Source organism: Gouania willdenowi, chromosome 20 (assembly GCF_900634775.1).
Source record: "Gouania willdenowi chromosome 20, fGouWil2.1, whole genome shotgun sequence".
Classification (NCBI taxonomy): Eukaryota; Metazoa; Chordata; class Actinopteri; order Blenniiformes; family Gobiesocidae; genus Gouania; species Gouania willdenowi.
Window position 1 is genome coordinate 6,153,199 of NC_041063.1, and position 19,184 is coordinate 6,172,382.

The window sequence follows — 19,184 nt, forward strand, 5'->3', positions numbered from 1 at the left end:
AACCACTTGAGATGAAACTGCTGTGTTTTTTAGCAGCTCCTTCATTACCTGCAGAAGTCCACCAGGTTGATGAAGGCAGTGAAATCTTTGATCTTATTGGGTAAAAGGTGAGCTGTGGGGTCAGAGGAGGGGAGGAGGTGTGCTGCGTCATCTGGAGCCTGGAATTAAAGAACAAATGTGCCATATATTAAAGGTTTCATAAACATTATTCTACTTTTCTATGATAGAAAACATATAAACATAATATTTAACACATTTATACCATGCAAGCCTTTAAAAACTGGTTCCATTAGATGCATTTCTATGTGTTATGTAAATCATATGGAGTGTGGTTCTAATGAGAATAAATATGAAAAGTAATTGACGATATAATATGCTCACCTCCTCTCCTGTTGTTACTTTCTGCACAGACAAGTCAAGCTTTTCCACGATGCGGAGGATAGATTTCACCATTTCATCGTAGAGGAGGCGGCTTAAAGCTATGAGAGCAGCGTTCTGACTCTCAAACGCACCATCCAGGTACCCTGAATCCTGCAGAATAAAGAAACCAATCAGCTGTACATTTAGCCAGTTTACTGTAAGTATAATACCACACAGATGGACACACCTCCAAGTTAGAGGCACTACAGTTAAAAGTAAATAGATCCTCATGTAATATAAAAGTGGCATCTACATGTTATTGTGTCGGTTCAGTCGACCCTGCCTTGTGTGCCTCTGTCTAATTTTAAACAAATAAAATAGTTTGAAAAAAAAAAAACATGAAATGACAGACAATTACACAAAAAACAGTAAACGACTGTATAAAACTTACAAAATTACAGAAATATAATGTGACTATGAAAATAAACAAAATAACAAAAATGCAAAAAATAACACAAATTGAGACACAAATATACAAGTGATACAAAATTAAAGAAAATGTACAAAAATGACAATAAAAATACACAAAATGACTCCAAAAACACACAAAACAACAACAAAAATCATTAAGTGACAGAAAAATGTACAAATGATACAAAAGAAAAGAAAATGTACAAAATGACAACAATACTCAAAAAAATTATTAAAAAAACATTAAATGACAACAAAAATACACACAAAAATCTTGTTTTTTCTTTAATTGATGATCAGATCTGTAATAATAATCTCTGATGTAAGATGATGATGTTTTTCTGTTTAATTTCTTTGTTTGGAAGTGCTTCATCCATTCGCAGCAGTCATACTGGTTCCCATTAGCACCATCATCACACATTCATACAGGACAAGACGAGTGAAGCGTCCAAACACAAACAGAGAAATGAGACACACCTTTAACTGGTCACAGTCCAGCAGCTCTTTGTACAGAGGGAGGTAGTCGAGGCTCGATGGAAGCTTCCACTTCCCCGTCTGAACCTGAGACGACTGGGACGAGTTCTTCTCAGATTCCTGGGAAAACAGGGAGGAAATGGATTAGTCAGGAAGACTGTTCAATCATTATATATCCCACATACTGATATACCGATACATACAGCAGGTGAAATAAGTATTCAACACAATATTCAACATATTTACTATGGGTATATGAAATATTCAACTCATGATACGATACTAAATACGATATAGGGTTCACGATACAATACGAAAGGTTCCCAATATAGAGTAACAAATGTGTGTTCAAAAATGATGGAAAAGGTGGTGAAATGAGGTTTTAAAAAACCACAGAAATTTGCAAATTAGTGGCAAAACTGGACAGAAAAAGGGTAAAAAGGGTTCAAAGTGTCAATATTGGAACAATTAGTTTAAACTGGCAAATAATGGGCATGACAAATCTTGAATGTGATTAAATTGGCAAAAATATAATGAAAAGAAGTTAAAAGTGACAATAATGGGTCAATATATGTGACATTAGGTAAAAAAGTGATGGTTTACAAGTGCTGAAAATGACTTGTGTCAGTGTCAGAAATGTGACATTAAAAGGAGCAAAAATATGGCAAAAAAAGTGGGTCAAAATAAACAAAAAGACATCTGCTGACCGCCAGATTTGGCCCCTGGACCTTGAGTTTGACACATGTGATCAAACTTAAAGATTTCTTTCAAAGATGATCATGATTTATTGATAGTGGTGTGAAAAGAATCTTTTAGAAACTATTTGTGTGAACATGGAACTGACCTCTGGAAGTACGATGGGTTTTGAACAGACACGAATCAAACCCTGGTGGACTAAAGGAAACAGACAAACAAATAAATAAATATTAGAAGCAGATATGGGGAAAAACATCAGAATAAATGCTGATTATACAGTGACTTAAATATTAAAAACACATTTCAGAGACACACACAGACGCACGTACGTCTCTAAGATTTATTTATAAACCGAAAGTGAGTTCCACGCACCAACAGAGCTGATGAAGCTCCACAACACGGGTCCTTTTGAAGCCATGGCCACTAAGACCTTCAGGATGGACCTGCAACAGGCCGTTTGCATCCTCTCACTGTGCTGGGGGAAGCTGTCAATCTGCACCACTAGGAGGCGCTCCAGCAGAGGCGTGTACACCTCTGGAATCTGCAGCGTGGATCAAAATGAATGAATGAAAGAAAGAAAACAAAGGAGGAACCATGTTTTTTACATGTACTTTGTCCAGATGAATAAGGACGCTGGCTATGGACTCCAGGAAACTTGGGAGTTGGTATAAACTTTCATCTTCTCCCTCTGACTCTGTGAGGTACATCTGCTTACAGCGCTGGATCAGCTCCGTGTACATCAGATCCACATCCTGAGGACACACTTTTTTGCACGGCTGTGAGGAAAACGCCAAAAATAAAGAAAGAAAGAAAATTAAACACATTACAAAGGATATCAAAAGGCTGAATTTGCCCAGTTGTTTAAAAGATAATCTGATCAGATTTATGATAATGGATTAGACCAAATATTGAAAATGATTCCTTCAAAAACTAAAAGCGGATTCTGAGATTGGATTAGATCACGTAATCCAATCTTGGTTTTAATCCGAATTAAACCATCAGTTTGTGTTGTTCAATTTTTTTTAGTAGAATTTGGATAACTCTGAAAAAAAAATCTGGATTACTCTGAGAATAGATTTCAGGAACAAAATATGATTTAAATTCAACTCTAACTGGTCAAATAAACTACATTTATAATGCAGTAGATTTACATTTATTTATTGACATTTTTTCCAACTGATTTTCAAAGCATACAGTGAAATTTATAAACTAGTTCACACTCCAGACGAATAAGGTCAAATTTAAATATTCCTCTCAAAAGCTGTCAAAATAACAATATTCACAGAGATGGACATTCTGCTTTGGAGCAAAGTTCCACAGAAGAAGAAAAAGGCTGAATGTGTGTTTTTTAAAGTGTTTCAAGATTGAAATGATAAATTACGGAATGTGTATTTGTTTTTTTTCCCCCTCAAAATATATTATATTATTTAAGGCACTTCTATTTTCTGTTTCTTTAAATAATTACGAATGGCGTGAGCCCATGCTGGATGTCGACCACACACTATTTTTACACACACCTGTAGTCAGTGCTTAATTTGTAAATCATCAGGTCCCGGAACATAAGAGAGAGACAAAAATGTCACAGAATAAAACATTTTAAAGCGCCTTTTACAAACTAAATAGGCCAATAATATCACATGAACACAAACAACCAGTAAACCTAATAAAAGAATGATGAATCAGCATTAAAGCGCGAACAATAACCCCTTAGTAGCATTCGTCTTTCTCTCTCTGAGGGACAGCTGTCAAATCTGCCATGTTTCAGCACCAAGGACGGAGCAAAATCACTGCTAATTTAGCCACTCATCATTTTTTCTCCAAATTCCGTGTTTTCCCCATCATTTTTTCAGAAATAATTAGTTTTTAACTCCAGTGAGGAAACAATATAAATACTAATAATTAAAAAACCCATAATTAAACAAAAATATATGTAAAAAAATAAAGTAAGATATAATTAAAAGGTAGATATAAGTTGTAGTGACATGGGTTATTCTGACTGCTCCTTTTTCATTATTTATGTCTTATACAAATGTATTAGAGCAGCATTAATGTCACCATATTTTCCCTCAGAAATCAATAGTTTACTGACTCTAATCAGGTTTATTAATTAAGTTTTGATAAACTTCATTTAAAATAACCTAATTTAAATGATCCTGATGACATCATTCCAGACCTTAATCATTACACAAAAATAAATGGACACAAGGACGCATCAGTATCAGAAGTTATCATTAACCTACAATGTTTCAGACTCTACAATCCCTGGCATCGATGGTCTCGTCCACAACAACAGAACAACTTTTCCCACAGATCTTCTGTAGCTCTGATGAGATAATGTTCAAACGCATTGAGCAGATGAAACTACACACGTTTTCACAGAGTGCCACTGTGCTTGATGAGAAATGGACGGAGCTTCACAGGCACAGCAAAGTTAAGCGGGCACTGGTCGGCTCTGTATTTAGGAGTCACTGATGATCTGTGTAGTTTTTTTGCAGTTTAGACGCTTTTTGGGTGGTTTAGGCAGTGTTTGAAGCAGCCAGGACGGGAGGGGGCCGGGCGGTGAATCTAATTGCGGTACCCGGAAACATTTCCCCATTAAAAAAACGTTCCTTGCCTCATGGTGACGATTCTGTCCATTTCCACGTTCAACAGTCGATTCTGTTTTCATTGGTCGATTCCGTGATTCCGTTAACGTGGATTTTATAGGGCCCTATCTGTAGCAAATCCCCAGCTACAGTGAGAAGACTGTAGCGGAAGGGCTGTACACTTCCTCAACTTCCCGGAGCAAAATTAAAGTGGTTAACTCCTTGAATGAACCTACATTATGGATGAACTCATCCTTTAGTAACTCCGTAAGCTGACGCTCAAATCGTAAAAGCGAAGCTGTCTATGATAAGTGCTGTAAACGTACAGCGGGAGAAAAAGTGATCAGCCCTCCCAGCGCTGCTGCCGGATCCGCAAACGCTCACTTTTTACCTTCAATTTTGTGTATACAAAAGAATTTCCAATGATTTCAACTCAATAAAAGACAGATGTATAATATAATATTCAAAAATGTATCAAAACACCTAAAAGTAAATGAGGTGCTGGAAAAAAATATCCAAAAAAAAAACGAGGTGCTGGATCTAATCAGATAATTGCTCTGGAAGGTCCGGATCATGCTCCGGCAGAGTCCGGCCAAAATGAAGCTCTGCCTATAGTAGACTTTTAAAGTACTCATTATCTGAATTTTGTCATCTTAAAAGATTTGGATCTGATCCAATCCCTTTTTGCTTTGAACAACTGGGAAATATTAGGACAGATTATTATGTTTTGATCCTGATTGTACCTTTTGAACAACAGGGCCACTGAGATTAAGAATCGTTGAGGTTTACATACAGCTGCAAAGAATCCATATCCTCTGATGGCAATAGAAAGTTCTTTGTGGGTAGAGTCCATAGTCTTAATGATGCCGCAGAACTTCTGCATGAAGAACTTCAACTTGCTTTTGTGCTCCTCAATGTTGTCGGCAACCAACATGGCAACCTGGGAGAAGCAATGTACGGCAACGATGGTGTAGGTATCATGAGTAAAAATAAATAAATAAAAAAAACACAAAACCTTTATATAAATATCAAAAAGGTAGAACAGACATGGGAAACTGCCATATATATATATATATATATATATATATATATATATATATATATATACTGTATATATATGAGAGAAGCAACTGACAAATAAACTGACTAACAACTAAGAACAAACAAAACCACAAAAATTACTCAAAAAGCACATAATTAGAAGAAAAACACGCAATCACACACAAAACAAAAACAAACTAAATACCTTTAACAACAAAAATGCCCAAAATGAGGAAACAAAAAACACAAAACAGCAACACAAATACATAAAATTGATCCAAAAACATAGAAAATGTCAGAAAATTAAAATAAATTAAAAAAAAAAGACTCAAAATCATACAAAACGACAAAAAATATAGAGAAAACTAATCCAAAAACACACAAAATTACTACAAAATCATATAAAACCACAACACAAGAACACACAAAATGACAGAAAATTTAAAAAAAGAAACATGTCTACATGTAATGATTCCAAAATCATACAAAACGACAACACACATATAGGAAAATGTATCCAAAAACAAAAGAAAAAAGAAACAAAAATACACAAAATGACTCCAAAAATCATACAAAAATACATAAAATTAATCCAAAAAGGCACAAAATGACAGAAAAATTGAAAAGAGACACAAAAATACAGAAAACGTATCAAAAAACACCGAAAATGTATACAAAAACACACAAACACACAAAATTAATATAAAAAGACAAAATTAATTAACAAAAAAAACACAAAATTTAAAAATAAATACACAAAAGAAAAACAAAAACCCTTTGTTCTTTCCTGTATTGATGCTCAAATGACTCATTCTTCTTAATGCTGTCATGAATGTTGATAATGTCTGTTTTAAAGGCTCAGAATGAGGCACTCACCTGTTTTAGAAATGCTTCCAGAGCATAATAACTGGTCTTCTTCATCTCAGCGTTGACGTGTCCACACAGTTTACACATGGTGTCAAACAGAGCTCTGGAATGGTCCAAAAGGCAGCTGCTGAACTGTGACGCGTGTCGAGCAAACAACCGTAGCCCAGCTAGTTAGTGACCAAACAAACAGATGAAGCAAAGGTGTGATTATTATTAGTGAACAGACCGTGTCGCACAAGCTGGATAATTAATTATTCACATAGCGTACCAAACGTGACTGCATAACGAGTCATTTCCATCTGGAAAAGAAAGTGAAACACACGTGATCACAAACAACAGCTTTACAATCAATAAATGAATAAATAAATCTCCATCAGTTCCAGACCAACCTGAGGACTGACCGCCTTCATGGCGTACTGAAAAATGTCTTTACACGTGACGGGGTCTGATGACAGAAGAAAACACACCTGAGCTCATGAATATTAGTTTGAAATCCAGAAAAGAAGCTACGCCTCACCTTCGTCCATTGTCTTAGGAAAGTTAACCATCAGAGCGCTGATGCCTCTCAGACATCCTGCTACCACAAGAAGTTTGGGTTCCTTTGTGGACGACGTCATCTGACGAAGAAAGGAAATCACACACATGTGGTTTATCTAATCATAAAATAAAATCAGGTCTTATACATACTGGTTTGTTCCAGCAACAAGAAGAGTAAAAGAGTAAAACAAATATATAACTTCACATGTTGGGAATGAATAAAACATTAACATTAACAACAAGGGAAAAATAATAATATAACAAAACATATGGTTTTCTGTTTACAATATTTACACACAAACATAAAAATTAGGGGTGTCAATCAATTAAAAACAAATTGACTAATCGCACAATTCTTTGAAACAAATACAATGAATCGCATTTTTCTACTTAAGACTGAAGCTTTTAATAGACATTATTTATTTATTTATGGAAAATCATGGAATTAATGTAGAGTAATGTAGTGTAATTTAATACACATTAATAACAATTATTAAAATATGTTTCATATCAAGCTTTCCCACATTTTACCATTTAAAAATATATAAATCGAGGGTTATACTGACACAAAAAAGGCTCAGATGCCTAAACCAAAAATATTAAAACCTATATTTTCATTGATTAGGAAGTTGAACAAGGTGACCGATCAATAGGGAATAAATTAGATGATAGATTATTTGGTTTTTAGTGTATTTTACAGCTGATTTAGGACCCGTTATCATTACAGATGCTAACAGAAAGCTAACACAAGAGGAAGGTTAACTTTTATTAGGTTATTTATTTCAGGCTCAGTAATTGTGATTAATTGTAATTAACTTTCTGAGGATAAAAAAATGATTGTAATTAACTTTAGTAATTGAGAACATAATTAGAATTCACTTTCTGAGGATTAAAACATTATTGTAATTGAATTGTATTCGGGAAAACATGCTGGTAACTGTAATCGTAATTGAACATGGGTAATTGAAAACGTAATTGTAACTGAAAAATGTAATTGATCCAACCCTGGTGGTCAGCGTGGGTCCTGTTTGTTGTCCAGTCTGACAGCAGCATTATGAAAATGTAGTGGAAAAATGTTTATTTCAATTAAAATATAGGATATTTTAAACTTACAGCAGAGAGAAATGAAGGCTAACGTAAACTTCACTGAGGAAAAATGGAAGTCAACATGTAAAATATCAAGGGAGAGGCTACGGTGTCATAATAATAATAATAATAGTATAATAAAAGCAGACACACAAACCTGCTCCTTGAGCTCCCCCAGGTACGCCTTGTAGAGTCTGTCTGAGTTGTTGATCATTTCACTTGGATGAACCTCAGCAAGAACTCCCAACAACTCATAGATTTTACCTAAAACTGTTGAAAAGGAACAAAATGCTCATGTTTTACATAGAAAAAACCCTAATAAGGGTGTGTCTGTTAATGCAGTAACATTCACCTGAATCTGCCAACTTGGTTTTCTGACAAAGCTCGCTGTAGTACTTGTTAAAGATTTCATTGATACGGAAATCTGCAGAAACGTCAGAGGATTTGGTTTTCTGCAGAACCTACAAAGGAAAGATCAGCAAGGGATGCATTCAAAACTCGAGGCCCGGGGGCCAAATCCGGCCCTTTAGAGCAGAGGTGGGCAACTTCCACACAGCCACGAAAATGTTTGTTTGATATAAGGGCAACATTATCAACATTCATGTCAGCATTTAGAACAATGACAAATCTGAGCATTAATACACGACACAACAAATACTTTTTATAGTAATTTTGTGTGCATTTTTGTTGTCCTTTTATGTATTTATCCAGTAAAATATATATTTTTTGGAGTTGCACTGTGTATACGTGGTGTCAATTTGCATTTTTTGAAGTATTTTTTGTGTATTTCTGTTGTTTTGTTTGTTTGTAGTAATTTTTTGTTTTTCTCTTGTCTTTTTTGGTGTAGCACCCAGGGAGCACTGACAATCAGTTCCACTTTTAGTAGCCGTTACAACGCCTCATATTGCCTTTGAGATGATCTGACGTGTTTGTGACCCAATGCGTCGCAGCGATTGGACAAAACAGTGGACTGTCGTCTTAAATGTACTAGTTCTGTGACCAGAAGAGGTGCGGATGAAAAGAAAGCGGCGTAGCAGCTCATGTGAGTGTTTGAAACAGCTGACTGACTCCGCTGCTGCTGTGATAAACACGCACCGTGGAGCAGCGTTTGTCTGACTCACAATCACAATAGCCTCTTAAAAAGCCATGTGTTTTACTGTAATGTGCATATTTTTTGACTGAAAACAATACCAAGAGTGTGTGGACAGCAAAAGAAAATCACTATTATGATCAGCTGTACTGTGGAGTCTACGTCTATGGACACGCCCACTCATGCATATGCATGAAGGCCCCAAAACAGCCTGTTTTTAGAAGCGTCATTAAAGAGACTTTTCAGAGAATAGAACTCCAGAAAACAAGTGCGTTTTGGAAAATAAAACTTAAATACTATGTTGTTGGTGTTCTTAGAACAAATGGAAAAATAGCATAATACTGGATCTTTAAATGAAAAAAATAGCATTCTATCCATTACATTACATTTTACCAGTACGTGGAAATGCTAACTTGGGCACAATCATGTAAAAATTGCTCGTCTTTACATCTAAAGTCATCTAAATAATATATATAATATTAACTTTGTTAAACGTTTTTCAGTGAAGGGTATCAGATTGATTAGAAATGATGAATCGTACCTTAATAAGAAGTTCCAGCACTGGGGATCTACACTTGGCAGCCTTTTCCTTTGTGTACACAACCATGCACAAGTCCTACATCACACGCACAAATAATAATGATTATTATTCTGATCAACGCTGTTAGATAAAAACAACGCAAACACATTAAGGTAGATTGCTTATAACGAAGGGAGAACTCACTCGTACGTCTGTGGCGTAAGACTTTTCCCATCCCTTGACTCTGAAAGAGATGTGATCTAAAAACTTCTCTAAAAAGACCAGTATCTTTACACGGGTGTCCTGCAGCTGGAGGAGAAACGTTTAGTCAGAACTGGAACTTCTGACCATCACACTTTTTATTTATTATTCATCTTCCCTACTTCATCTGAGGACAAGGAATTCCTGAGGAAGAGGAGCAATCCGTGATCCTTGGAGAACAACAAGGATGTCTGCAAAGCTTCACAAGACAATGCAACACTTTTACAAAGAGAATCTTTTTTTATTCTATTAAACTCTAATGTTGGCGATACGACAAAGATACATGTTCATTTCATTGATTTTACACTTTAAATGTTGAAAGTATTTTTTACTTTAAGTTTTCCTGCAAAGGTCACAGGTTCACCAGATGATTTGGAACATTAATGGTGACGTACAGGCCTTAAATAAATGTAATTATAGTTATGAGAGTTGTCAGTTAAAATATGATATGAATACAACGCTATGAAAACTGAAAATATGTTTTAAATATAGTTTTTTTTTTTTTTAAGGCAAGGCCAATGTATTTGTGCAGTCGTGTATTTCATTTAAAAAAAGATATTTAATGTGCTTTTACTTTTGTTATTTATTTTTCTGTATTCTGTAAAGTGGCTTTGAGTCCCCCCAAAAAAAGCACTATATAAAATTGATGTATTATTATTGTCAGTTCATATAACTAGAAATGAAAAATTTGGATAATATTAAAATGTTACAGCGACACAAATTAATTTCATGATAAAGTCTTTATTGTTACATCTAATAATTGGATTTATTTGTGTTATTGCTAATTAAAAAATAAATAAATAAAAATAAATAAATAAATAAAATATATATATAGAAGGTGTAAAGCACAAATAATCCACTGGTAACTAACATTAAAAACAAGCTTTTGGAAAGATGAAAAATGTATGAACAAGGATTGAACAGCCAGGAAAAAATTCTGTAATTCACTAAATTACATTAGAGTTGACGTAAAAAGCTTATTCACTCACAAAAAGAAGAGACTGTTTAAAACTGATTTAAAATAATGCACAAATGTGAAAAAAGTCACAAAATGGATAAGAAATTTTTGAAATTGGATATGTTGTAAAGGTCTATTAATAATTAAGGTTGCAAACTGGCGGAACATTTCTGGTCAATTTAAGCTTGGGAAATTTGGGGATGTTCAAAAATATAAACTATTCATAAGAATTATTTATTGGAATTAACCAGAAATTGGGAGTAACTTTTAAAGAACTGATATTTTACAATTTAGATGATGCCAAAATATGTAATTTGCCAGCTATATTTAATATCCTTCAGTATGAAAAATGTCCCGTCACTTCCCATAGAAAGTTTCCAACTTTGAAAATGTGCAACCCTAGTTGAATTGTTATAAATATTATACATGTATGATCAAATTATTTAAAATTACTCCCAATTTTCGGTTAATTCCGATGAAAAAAATATCCGACAAAAAGTGATATTGAACCCCTAAATACCAAATATTAGCGGTTAAAGTTGTATTTTCAATGCACCGAATGTACAGGTGAGGGCAACGTTCAGTCATGAAATGTTAATTTTGCACAGTTTAAAAACAGATACCCACTAAAAAACATAATTCAAATATTTCCTAATGGAGTTCTGCGCGGATGAAAATCATCAACGTGTAAATTGATAGAAGTGTTAATAAGACGTTGTGGTCTTACCTAACTCACTGTCAGTAGATGCTAGCATGCACTCGTGCTCTAAATCACCGATAATATCGTGACATTTCAGGGCAGCAGCTCGGTTGTCCTGCTCTGAAAGTGACTCATGAAGTTTGAGAAGAAGCCCGTGGACGCCTCCAGCAGACATGGTTATTACTGCTGCTGCTGATGCGTTAGCTTTAGCACGAAAAGCTAAATCAAAAGTTACAAACAACACCTCTGACAAGGGAACACACACCCACACGCATAGAATTACAATGCTAATGCTAACTGCACATTTATGGTTTCATGTTGCACAAATTCAACATCGGTCCCGCAATCTCAAACAAGGAAGTATGACCCGGATACCAAGCGCATAAATTTCAAAATAAAGGTCTGGGGTCACTTGTGGTGGCAAATTTCCAACCTTTTATTTTATTTTTTTTAATGTCTTGTGACTTGTGCTTCTATCCTTAGTAGTATTGTATATGTTATACCTGGACCTTCCACCCATATTGTATTGAGCATTAGTCACTATATATGAAACGCAATGTATTAGTTTTATTTTGTTAAGAGCTGGTACCGATACCGGTACATCTTTATTTGGGCCACAATGTAGTTGTTTAAAACATGTGTACACATGTGCTCCCTAAGGTAAGTTGTTTAACTTTATTGTGTATTAAGGTTATATTAAAGAGCCAAGTGTGGATTATGATGAACATTTATTATTAGTGGTGGAACGATACACTGAGTTCACGATGCTATACTGTATATAGAAGATCATGGGTTCATAATAACAATACGATATTATTGGAAGAAAATATACAAAAAATATACAAAAGAAAGACAATATAATATAATAATAATAATAATAATAATAATAATAATAATAATTATTATTATTATTATTATTATTATTATTATTATTATTATTATTATTATTGTAGTAGTAGTAGTAATAGTTTTGAAATGGTGATATAAATACGATTTTCCACTGGAGGGCAGTAAAAACATGTGTAATTAACAGATTCAAAGAGAACACGCAAACTGCACAAAGGACATGGGCCAATTAAGCCCAAAGCAATCAATTGAAGTAAAGAATCAGAATCAGAAGTACTTTATTTATCCCAGGGGAAAATTACTTGCGTTACAGCTTCTCAAGAAAAATGAAAAGAAAAGCTAAACTTAATACAAAATAATACATATAAAAATTATTATTATTATTATTATTATTATTATTATTATTATTATTATTATTATTATTATTAATATTGTAATTATAATTATAAACAAACCAAAAGGCTTTACAATTAAAAATGTATTAAGAAAAAAATAAATATATGACAGTTATATTGTAACGTTATTTATGTATTTATTTATGCATTTATTTATTTATTTGGGGGGATTTTTGGTGATGATCTGGCAAATATGAAAATGTCTTAATAGAGTTTTGTTCATAGACTGGATTTAATTCTAGCTCTTTTAATTTCACATTCCTAAATCGACCCACTGATGTAGTAGAGCAATATAACTTGTTGTTTTCAAAATAAAATGGTGGTGTACTGATGTTTGCATTAACAATATAGAGCACTGTAACTGTGATACATTTTTACCAGCAGAATCATGTTTAAATTTTACAAATTTTACTTTGATAAGTAATTTCCTCACTTCAGTATTTCTTCACTTCCGCTAGTTTATGTGTGTTTATTTTGAAAGAGCTGACAGGAAGTTTTTTTCTAACCCGTTGCGTTCTGCTCTACTTTGAAACGTACAGACACCTGTTAAACTCCAACACGCACACACGCGCGCACACACACACACGGATCACATGTAGAGCAGCCGGTGGAGTCAGTGATCAACCCGGGCAACACTCACTCATTCTAGGGACTTTATCACACAGCGGAGCCGCTTTCTGGGTCTGCGATGCTCCTGGATCCAAGGGCAGGTGCGTTATTATTGTGTCTTTATAAAGATTGTTCACTTTTAATGACACTCAGCTGATGAAATCACTTCAAACTGTTTCCTCCACTGATACCGTGTGCGTAAAGTTGCGCTTTTCTCTGCTTACTTATATACAACACATGCTTGTGTACACCAGGAGCTCTTAATTTTACGCGTAAAAGACGAAAGCTGCTGCGATAAGAGTAAAAAGAAGCATTATTGTCATTTGTAAAGCAACTAAAATACGTTTTGACAAACTGTGCGTGAAGCTGGTGTGAAATCGTCTGGTGGGATAAAAAACACGATTCTCAATCAATCGCGATTTTTTCATTGACGTTTATGAATCGTTTGTTAAATTTCCAAAAAATGATTTTTACAGTCTTAAATTTTATTTTTCTTCTTATAAAATACACCAGGAGGATTATTATTATTTTTTTTAACGTACACACGAGTCTCAAATTTAATAATTTAATTTTACGTGTTAAAAGAGAAAAACTGCAGCGATCAAGAAGTAAAAAGTATTTTGTTGATTAAACTAGATTCGTATAGATTAGTCATCAAATCAGTAACTAAAATAAGTTTTAACAAACTTCGCAAAGCTGGTGTGAAATCGTCTGGTGGGAAAAAAGACACAATACTCGATTAATCGCGATATAATCACTGATGATTATAAATAGTTTGTTAAATTTCCAAAAATTGAGTTTTTTATTTTTACATTTTGTTTTTTATTGATTATTCTAGTAGACTTTTTTCTTCTTATTAAATACACCAGGAGGAATTATTTTGCACACGAGTGTTTCACATTTATTGATTTAATTTTACAAGTAAAAGACAGAAAACTGCAGCGATCAAGGAGAAGAAAGACAATGTAAAGCTCTATTTTGCTGATTAAACTAGATTCGGATAATTCAGTAATCAAATCAGTACTTAAAATACTTTTTAACGAACTGCGCGCAAAGCTGGTGTGAAATCGTACGATACTATATGAATGTTAGGGCTGGTGAGAGAATACATGAAACTTGATAAATCGCGATATTATCGTTGACGATTATGAATCGTTTGTTAAATTTCCAAAAAAAAAAATTCAAACCGTAAAACAAAGCAGCAGATTCCTTCTAATTTGGATATTTCAATTATACTTTCCAACACTGAAGGTTCTGTGAGGCGTTTTTTAAAAAAAAAAAGTGAAATAATTCTACAGCTGATAAAGATAATAAATGTAAGAAAAATAATCAAAAAACGAGGCATTGTTCGCACATGTAGTCAACCAGTTTCATAGTGACTTATTGCACCAAACCACAATCATTCTAGAATAGAATACATCTGTGATAATCACATTTATTTAGTTATTTATGTGAATAATATCCACTGTTATCGAGGAAGTTTATTAATATTTGAGCCATAGTATATAGTCATATTAAAGATGGAAATCCTTGATTTAATCAGAAATAAAATGGGTTAAAACTAGTGAACAAAAATGGTGGAAAAGGTGGTGAAATGGGATTTTAAAAACCACAGAAATTGGTTAAAAGTTGCAAATTAGTGTCAATATTGGCATCGTGAATGTGGTTAAATTGGCAAAAATAATCATGAAATATGGTGAAAAGAGGTTAAAAGTGATAATAATGGGTCAACATATGTGACATTAGCTGGAAAAGGGATGGAAAGGGTTTATAAGTGCTGAAAATGTCTTGAAAGTGGAAAAAATGTGCAGAAATGGCATCGAAATGTGATGTAGAAGTGTCAGAAATGGGAGTAATGTAGCAAAAATGCATTAAAAGGAGCAAAAATATGGCAAGAAAATGTGATGAAAATAGATTAAAATATCGCAAGTTTGGTGTAGTTGCAAAAAATAATCAAAAATTGTCTGAAATTGTAATAAGAACATGCCTAGTTTCTTGAAGGCATCTGGCGACCCCCCCTCCCAGTGTCTTGCTTCTGACCCCAAGGTTGAGAACCTCTGCTCTAATGTGCATTATCAAAGATATTTCCTTGCATCCAGTTCGTGAAAACAGAACTTTTACACAAAAAGTTATTGTCATAACTAACTATTTGGCACAAACAAAACTAAATCTGCCATTTTTTTGGTCGTTTTATTTTGAAAATGTCTCAGTTGTGCCATGTGTAAACAGTGAGGTTTGTCCTGCTCTGTCAAATTGTGTATGTATGCATGTATTAGTGTGATCTTTATTGCGTTCCATCCACTGTCTGAGTGCATTTTCTCTCTCATTGTTCCCAAACAATGAGGACTTAGTGAAATATTTCAGTTTGACAGCATCACCATCCATGAGCCAATCAGCAACACTCTCCAATCCTCACCTTTTAATCACAATAATAATGTTACTTCATGAAATATTTATAGGAAAAGCTGTTTTCTGTGTCTAATGAGCAGGGTTGGGATCAATTCCATTTTTTTCAAGTTACAATTCCATTTTAAAATACCCATTTTCAATTATGATTACAGTAGCCAGCATTTTTTCCCAATTACAATTAAATAATTTTTCATCCTGAGAAAGTCAATTACAATTACGTTCTCAATTACTAAAGTTCAATTACAATTAATCACATTTGCTGAGCCTGAAATAAATAACAATAATAAAAGTTAACCTTCCTCTTGTGTTAGCTTTCTGTTAGCATCTCTAATGATAACGGGTCCTAAATCAGCTGTAAAATACACTAAAAACCAAATAACCTATCATCTAATTTATTCCCTATTGATCAGTCACCTTGTTCAATTTCCTAATCAATGAAAATATAGGTTTTATTATTTTTGGTTAAGGCATCTGAGCCTTTTTTGTGTCAGTATAACCCTCGATTTATATTTTTTTAAATGGTAAAATGTGGGAAAGCTTGATATGAAACATATTTTAATAATTGTTATTAATGTGTGGAACTGTCCCCAGTTTTGCGTTAAATTATAATTGACAATTTTTATAGGATTTCCATGGCAATTCCAATTCCAGAGTCAGTCACCTAAACTCAATTACCAACAATTACAATCATAATTATGGCATAATTGTAATTCATAATCGATTACGCGATTACATTTATAATTGACCCTAACCCTGCTGATGGGACTTTTTGTCAACCTCTGTGTTCTTGCAGTGTTCCCTTTTCTTCTTGGGAAGCGCCGTTTGCTCTAGGATCATATTTACACACTCGTCTCCAGCCTGAGGGCCAGAGCAGCAGAGAACATGCTCGCTGCCATGCTGCGCCAAAGTTCTGGTGGAGGATCAGGATCAGGATCAGGAGGGAATAACATCGGCTCGAGTGGTGCCGGAAACAAACTCTCTCTGGGCATGTCTCGGCTCTCCAGCTCTGGTTCTGGTTCAGCTCAGATCTCACAGAGTGGATCAATGGGTCCAGGAGGTCCAGGAGGGGTCATTTCAGACCCAAACTACATCATGCAGCTGGTCAGCGACGTGAGGAAGTTCGCCGACGTGCTTTTACAACTCAAAGAAGTGTTCAACTCCAAAGGTAGGGAAGGATTTCTAATGTTTCTAACTGTACAGTTTCCTGGTCCTACCAATAGACTTTTTTTGTGGTAAATTTGCGAGCTGCATTTTTTGATTTTAAAGAATAAAATATAATATAGAATTAAAAAGCAGAAAAATCCTAGCTTTCTAGTTCCACGAGTTTTCTTTGTAATAATTCGATTGACGATTTTCAGCACTTTTCCTTTTCCTTTCTACTCCGTTACCATCAACCGTATCCATGGAAACCACAGAACAAAATTTTTTATGTTTATTTTTAAAAAGTCAATGAAGGACATTAGGTATTAGAACAGGAACCATTGAGTTGTACTTCAGTGTGTGATGGATGTGACCAACTTTCATGTTGTACATTCCGTTACCTTTATTCCACTCCGTTACCTTTATTCCACTTCGTTACCTTTATTCCACTCCGTTACCTTTATTCCACTCCGTTACTTTTATTCCACTCCGTTACTTTTATTCCACTCCGTTACCTTTATTCCACTCCGTTACTTTTATTCCACTCCGTTACTTTTATTCCACTCCGTTACTTTTATTCCACTCCGTTACCTTTATTCCACTCCGTTACTTTTATTCCACTCCGTTACTTTTATTCCACTCCGTTACTTTTATTCCACTCCGTTACTTTTATTCCACTCCGTTACTTTTATTCCACTCCGTTACCTTTATTCCACTCCGTTACCTTTATTCCACTCCGTTACTTTTATTCCACTCCGTTACCACTAAAAGCTAACTGACCTTCATCATTCAGCCCCATGTTAAACAAACACTAGGAAGAATTCAGCACTGCTGCTCATACAGCACAGCTAACATGGAACATTAAGCTAGCTACTGCTACCTTTACATTACAGGTACATGATTTCCAACATCCCGAATGAAAATGTCACCCGTAAACCCTGAAACATATTTTGGGACATTTTAAAATGTGAACATCTGAGGCCCTACATGTCCTTCTTATTCAGGAGTTTTAGCCGTTCTCTTACTGCATTAATCCTGCCCTGTTTTCACACCCTTACCTTTCTGTGGACAACACACTGTGCTAACTAAACTAGCTGTAATGCTACAGTCCTAACGTGTTGTCAAAGATTTAACCTATGCTGACCTGACTTTCTCACTGTGTCTCTTGTTAGAAACCTGTTAATAATTTGTTTCCATAACAGCTGACTGTTGTCTGATGGTGGCTTTACACTGCTTTACCATGTTAGCGCTGACTAATGTCCTCATGATTCTAGTCTGCTCAGATTAGGGCCTTACTTCTTTTCTACTCTTTTTTTTTTTTTTTCTCTTTCTTTATTCTTTTTCTACTCTTTTATTTTCTCTTTCTTTATTCTTTTTATATTCTTTTTTTTCCTCTTTTTTCCCCTTGTTCCCATTTTTTTCCACTTTTTCTTTTTTCCCCTTTTCCACCTTTTTTTTCTCTTTCTTTTCTTTTTTCTTCTCTTTTTCCCATGTTTACTCTTTTTTTTTCCCCCTCTTTTTTCCACTTTTTTTTTCCTTTCCCCCTTTTTCTTATCTTTTCTTTCTGTTTCTTTTTTTTGGTTTTCCTTTTTTGGCCTCTTTTCTTCTCTTTTCCCCTTTTTTCTCTTTTTTTGTTTTTAATTTTTTCTCTTTTTCCCAATTTTTCTTTCCCCCCTTTTCTGTTCTTTTCTTTTTGTATCTTACATTTTTTTCTCTGTTTTTGGTTTTTGTCTTTTTTTTCCCATTCCTTTTTTCTCTTTTTCCATTTTTTTATTTTTTCCCTTTCCCCCATTTTCTTTTCTCTTCTCTCTTTTCTTTTTTCTATTTTTCCAATTTTTTCCATTTCCCTTTTTTCTTTCTTTTTGCTTTTTTCACTTTTTCTTCTCTTTTTTCCCTTTTTGCTTTCTTTTTTTCCCTTTTTTTTCCCGCTTATTTTGTCCCTCCCGTCCTTGCGTTTTAAAATCAGAGCCTCAAACACAGGGAATAGTTTGAGCACTGAAGGGGATTTATAATGGAATGTAGCTGTCAGCGCGTGCTTGTGCACACACTGTTGCTCTCAAACTCAGTGTGTACATAGTGTGTACATAGTGTGTACATAGTGTGTACTCAGTCCCAGGCCCCTGAACTTGTTTTGGCCTT

The 19,184-nt window shown here is 34.4% G+C and overlaps 2 protein-coding genes across 2 annotated transcripts in view; one reads left to right on the forward strand and one right to left on the reverse strand.

Annotated features, from left to right (window-relative positions):
• prkdc (protein kinase, DNA-activated, catalytic subunit) overlaps positions 1–12,005 on the reverse strand; it is a 94,841-nt gene extending 82,836 nt beyond the window's left edge. The window contains 17 exon segments of the mRNA XM_028434065.1: positions 49–158; positions 382–531; positions 1,309–1,425; positions 2,150–2,199; positions 2,374–2,542; positions 2,613–2,777; positions 5,380–5,526; positions 6,504–6,661; positions 6,763–6,793; positions 6,884–6,939; positions 7,012–7,111; positions 8,275–8,387; positions 8,470–8,578; positions 9,749–9,823; positions 9,932–10,036; positions 10,111–10,187; positions 11,674–12,005. Coding sequence (XP_028289866.1) covers positions 49–158; positions 382–531; positions 1,309–1,425; positions 2,150–2,199; positions 2,374–2,542; positions 2,613–2,777; positions 5,380–5,526; positions 6,504–6,661; positions 6,763–6,793; positions 6,884–6,939; positions 7,012–7,111; positions 8,275–8,387; positions 8,470–8,578; positions 9,749–9,823; positions 9,932–10,036; positions 10,111–10,187; positions 11,674–11,821 — 1,880 coding nt within the window. The 5' untranslated portion in view covers positions 11,822–12,005.
• Positions 12,006–13,462: 1,457 nt separating this feature from the next.
• arhgap29a (Rho GTPase activating protein 29a) overlaps positions 13,463–19,184 on the forward strand; it is a 63,298-nt gene continuing 57,576 nt past the window's right edge. Inside the window, exons 1-2 of the mRNA XM_028434661.1 lie at positions 13,463–13,597; positions 16,699–17,070. Of these exons, the coding sequence (XP_028290462.1) occupies positions 16,788–17,070 (283 nt within the window). The 5' untranslated portion in view covers positions 13,463–13,597; positions 16,699–16,787. The remainder of the gene's footprint in view (positions 13,598–16,698; positions 17,071–19,184) is intronic.